The sequence below is a fragment of the Zingiber officinale genome, chromosome 7B (assembly GCF_018446385.1).
Source record: "Zingiber officinale cultivar Zhangliang chromosome 7B, Zo_v1.1, whole genome shotgun sequence".
Classification (NCBI taxonomy): Eukaryota; Viridiplantae; Streptophyta; class Magnoliopsida; order Zingiberales; family Zingiberaceae; genus Zingiber; species Zingiber officinale.
Genome location: NC_055999.1, coordinates 96,472,393 through 96,477,051, shown reverse-complemented (window position 1 = coordinate 96,477,051; position 4,659 = coordinate 96,472,393). Strand labels below are relative to the sequence as shown.

The window sequence follows — 4,659 nt, the reverse complement described above, 5'->3', positions numbered from 1 at the left end:
CTCTTCTTTGGCACGTAGTCGCTGAACCTCTTCATAATTTTTAATTTTTAACCATGCAGGAGGAGCTGTCGATGGAGCTCATCCATGGGACAATGATCAGAAGAAAAGCCCAGATGACTTCTTTTAAAACTCGCCACTTTGGAGTCTTTAGTGCATATTTTAAAGGCTGTTTCAGTTATAAAGATTCAATCAGGATTCACCAATAAACTAGTCCCTAACCAGAGAAGTTTAGTCCGCTAAGACCGTAATTAACAGAGGATTAATGGTGATGACGAAGAAGATGATGGAGAGGAGAAGTTTTTTTTTTTTTTAGAAAAAAAACTGCCGGCCTTTTGGTCGTATTCTCGGAAAGGGCCTTGTTGTAAATTAGGTTTCCTTTTTTGTTTGGGTGAAGTTGAAAAATGGAGAAAATGTTGGACGGAAGCGAAGTTGTGCTGTGCTGTTGCAGTGGGGCGCTTCGATCTTTTTCATTAATAGCAAAGAATCTTTTGGTTGCGCATTTTCCACATTGCCCCTCCATTTTCCGGGGAGAAGTAGGCTAGACTTAATGGTAATTATTCGAACATTGAAAATGACATCTGCCTCACAGGTTAATTTATAACTTAAATCGGAAGTATATTTTTTTTAGTGTAATTTTTTGGGTAACTCATTAATTAATTACGGAGGAGAAAATAAGTAAAAAGATAAATTATTGAGGAGTAGATGGGAAGTGGGAAACACCTACTTCAAAATATCTACAAAACGAAATATTTGTTTAAAATTTACGTTAAAATACAAGGCAAGTAAAACTCCACGCTACCCGACAAAAAGCGCACTGGGGACAGATGCCAAAGCATCTGCCGTCCATCTTGCCCCAGTTTGGACGTCGATGGATGAGATCCGGGCGCGTCGCACAATGGAACCTCTGGTTCTGTTTTAACCCGAGTTTAGTAGCCTTTCTTCGACATTTCTATCCTTTCTTCTTCTCTCTCCTCGCCCTCTTTTGTTTTCTTCCGAAGTTGAGCTCGCGAAGACCGCCGCCGCTGGCGCCGTGGACGTTCCTCTTTTCCTCTCTCACTTCTTCGTCGCTGCTGTTCCGTGCATGGGCCGATTATTCGTCGGCGGATTTTTGGTATTTGTTTCGGTTTCAAGGTGGGTTGCGTAGGTGACCGGGAAAGGGTTCAAGGTCTGGCCTTTTTTTTTTTTTTTTTTTTTAATTTTTCCTGCCGGTACCTGGCTTCTCCGTCGCCGTTGGAACGGTGGTTGGGAGCGATCGTGTGGGCCTGTGACAGTGCGAGAAAAGACTGGTAGCTGGCAAAAACTTTGCCTTTTTGGGAGTGAAAAGGAAGCGGCTTGAATGATGGAATATGAGAATTCCTCCGTTATGACCGTCTCTAACTCGGGCTCCGGCGAAGCCAGCGTATCTTCCTCCGGGCAGCTTCCGCCCGCTGCGCCTCCTTCTCTGGGTCCGCTGCAGCCGATTCCGGTAGTCAAGAAGAAGAGAAACCTCCCCGGAACGCCAGGTAAGTGATATTGAAGCTGCTCGATAACATTCTAAGTGCTTAGCTGTTGTGGTTTGATCGAGGGAGTTGGATTGAATAGATCCGGAGGCTGAGGTGATCGCGCTCTCTCCGAAGACGCTCATGGCGACCAATCGGTTCGTGTGCGAGATCTGCAACAAGGGATTCCAGCGGGATCAGAACCTGCAGCTTCACAGGAGAGGGCACAATTTGCCGTGGAAGCTGCGGCAGCGGACGGGGAAGGAAGTACGGAAGAGGGTTTATGTGTGCCCGGAGCCGACCTGCGTGCACCACGACCCGTCGCGGGCGCTGGGCGACCTCACTGGCATCAAGAAGCACTTTTGCCGGAAGCACGGCGAGAAGAAGTGGAAGTGCGATAAGTGCTCGAAGAAGTACGCCGTCCAGTCAGACTGGAAGGCGCACTCCAAGGTCTGCGGCACCCGCGAGTACCGCTGCGATTGTGGCACCCTCTTCTCCCGGTAATTCCACAAATTCCTATGTTATTCTCGTGTGGTTTCTTTGAGATTTGGATCTTTGATCGTTCATCGCCGGATTCCTTTGACTTTGTTTGTGCAGGAGAGATAGCTTCATCACCCACAGAGCATTCTGCGACGCGCTAGCTGAGGAGAGCGCGAAAGCCGGAACGACTCCGCCGACTGCAAATCTAAAACCGGCAAGTGAGGACGACGGAAAGGCTGAGGCGGCGTCCGAGAAAGCCACAGAAGCGGAGGAAGCGACGGCAACCGTGGAGACAGCTCCTGCAGTAGCGGTCGACGCTCCATTGCCGCTGCCGAAGGTGGCGCCGCCGCTGGAACGGCAAGGTTGGCTTTTTGTCCTTTGTTCTTATTTTCTTCCAAACAATGCGAAGCGAAGGGGGTTTTGTCGGATTTGAAGCTTCTCCTGCAATAAAAAAAAACGCGAAGTCTGCGGGGATTGAGACATGGAAGCTCTGGTTCTTGTCCTCGGACGCTCTTCGAGGTGCCCCTGTTGCAGATCCAAATGGAATCGAAAGAATGAAGTTTTTCTATGGATGATTTTTCGTCTCTTCCAAAAGCTTGTCTCTCGTTAAGAACTTTCCATCTCAGGTACTGTGATAAAGGAGTTGGATTGAATGGAAAGTGAGAAGAAGAAATCTATTCATCGCCATGGCATCATTGCGCCTCTTTATATCTTGCTTTTGCTTTCCTTTCTCACGCAATAGAAAGCACTCAAGCAGCGCTTTTTAGTCGCTTAACGTGATCGCATTTTCTTGTGACAGAGCCGGAGAAGTCGGCCGGCCTGCTGCCATACGTGCGGCAGTCCCCGGTGGCTCTGGCCAACACCAGCAGCGCCGCGGTTGCCGCCTCCACCACTACTAGCAGCAGCAGCAACAGCAATAACATCAGCATGTTTGCGAGCATCTTCGCTTCGGTATCCGCAACTACTGCAGCTCACAGCAGCACCACCTTCTCGGACCTCATGGGCGCCATGGGCCACCCCGATCGGTCCCTGGCGGAGCCGCTTTCCCTCTGCCTCGCCCCTAACGGTGGGCCTCCGTCATCCTTGTTTTCCCCGCCGCAAAATCAATCTCACGACTGGCGTCCGTTTTCCGCCCCTCCGCCGCCGCCGTCCCCGCACATGTCGGCGACGGCGTTGCTGCAGAAGGCAGCTCAGATGGGCGCTGCGGCGACCGGCTCATCCTTCCTCAAGGGGTTCGGCCTCGATGGGCCCGGAGATAGCAGCCTGCGATGGGGACATCATCGTCAGCAGCAGCAGCATTTGGAGCCGGAGCCATCTCCGATGCTGCCCAGCGGCCTCGGTCTCGGGCTCCCCTACGAGCAAGACTTAATGATGGGCTCGTCGGCCTTGTTTGGGACGAAGCCGGCGACGCTGGACTTCCTGGGGCTCGGAATGGGGCCTGTTGGCGGCACCCCCAACGTAGGTCTATCGGCATTGATGACCTCTATCGGAAGCAGCAGTCTCGACATCGGAACAGGACCAGCTACCACCGGTGGGTGGGAAGGCACCGAGAGGAAGTCCACCAGTTCCGCCAATCTGTAGATTTTTCGTTAGATTGGGAGAATCAAAATGGTCGAATTGGAGGATGAATGCCCTGGAGACCAAAGCTCATTCTCTCGGTCTGTCTCTTCTCTTCTCTTCTCTCTGCTTTGTTATTGTTACCCCCCATCTCAGAGCACGTCTGAAAGCTTACAGGAATTACAACATTATGTACATATTGTTATTTAAACTTCGTCACTGTAGCCGGTTCTTCTACTCGAGCGATCCTTTTTGCAAATCAGATTCGAGATAGAACGAGCAATCAAAACTTCAGCTTTAGGATCATTACCGGAGCAGAAATAAGAGAAGACATAAGAAACTTGGGCAATGAATGCCTCATCTCTGAGGCGTAGAAATTTGGTTCTTTGGGTTCAGTGTCGGTCAAATTTGACAACCGGACCGGCGTTGATTGGTTTTGTCGTGTACTGCTTGGAAACGACCTGCTTGTCGTTTTGCGCTTTGTTTGGAATTTATCAGCTCACTGTTCCTGGACAGCTTTTCGGAAGAAATTAAATATTGGGTTCAGCACGGTTATACACACCTGACACCTGATTACAATGGGCCTTTTACAATATTGGGCTCAGGCCCAATCAGTCCCTCTAGCCTATACGGCCACTTCTGTGACAGTTCAACTAAGCATGAATATATATATATATATATATATATATATATATATATATTGCATTGTATGACACGTGTAGATATCTCTCATGGGGAGGTGTCTCTACACATGAGAGGCGGCTCCACGCGTGTCATCCAACATAGTTTGTATATACATACCTTGCTTATCTTTACATGAGCGTATGTGAGCGACGTCCGACGTGTGCGATTTGACATGATTAAAATTAAAATTTTTTAATCTCTCTCTCATCTGTATGCAACTCTTTTCTCTCTCCTACATACAAGATGGTGATGGTCTGTTCGAGCTAGTCTTTAAAAATTAGCTCTAACGTATTAGTCTTTAAAGACCAGCACCATCACGTTGGTGTTGATCTTTAAAGACCAGCACCAACTCCAATGTGATGCTGGTTTGTACAAATCAACACCAATTGTTGGAGCTCGTCTTTAAAGACAAACTCCAGCGTGTTGGTCACCAACACATTGCAGTTGGTTTCTAAAAGAG

At 48.9% G+C, this 4,659-nt stretch overlaps 1 protein-coding gene across 1 annotated transcript; it reads left to right on the top strand.

Moving 5' to 3' along the window:
* The first annotated feature begins 944 nt into the window (after positions 1–944).
* On the top strand, positions 945–3,752 carry LOC122006413 (zinc finger protein ENHYDROUS-like). The gene is made up of 4 exons (XM_042561910.1): positions 945–1,502; positions 1,582–1,978; positions 2,076–2,320; positions 2,758–3,752. The coding sequence occupies exons 1-4, from the start codon at positions 1,337–1,339 to the stop codon at positions 3,537–3,539; spliced, it is 1,590 nt and encodes a 529-aa protein (XP_042417844.1). The 5' UTR covers positions 945–1,336; the 3' UTR covers positions 3,540–3,752.
* Positions 3,753–4,659: the final 907 nt, after the last annotated feature.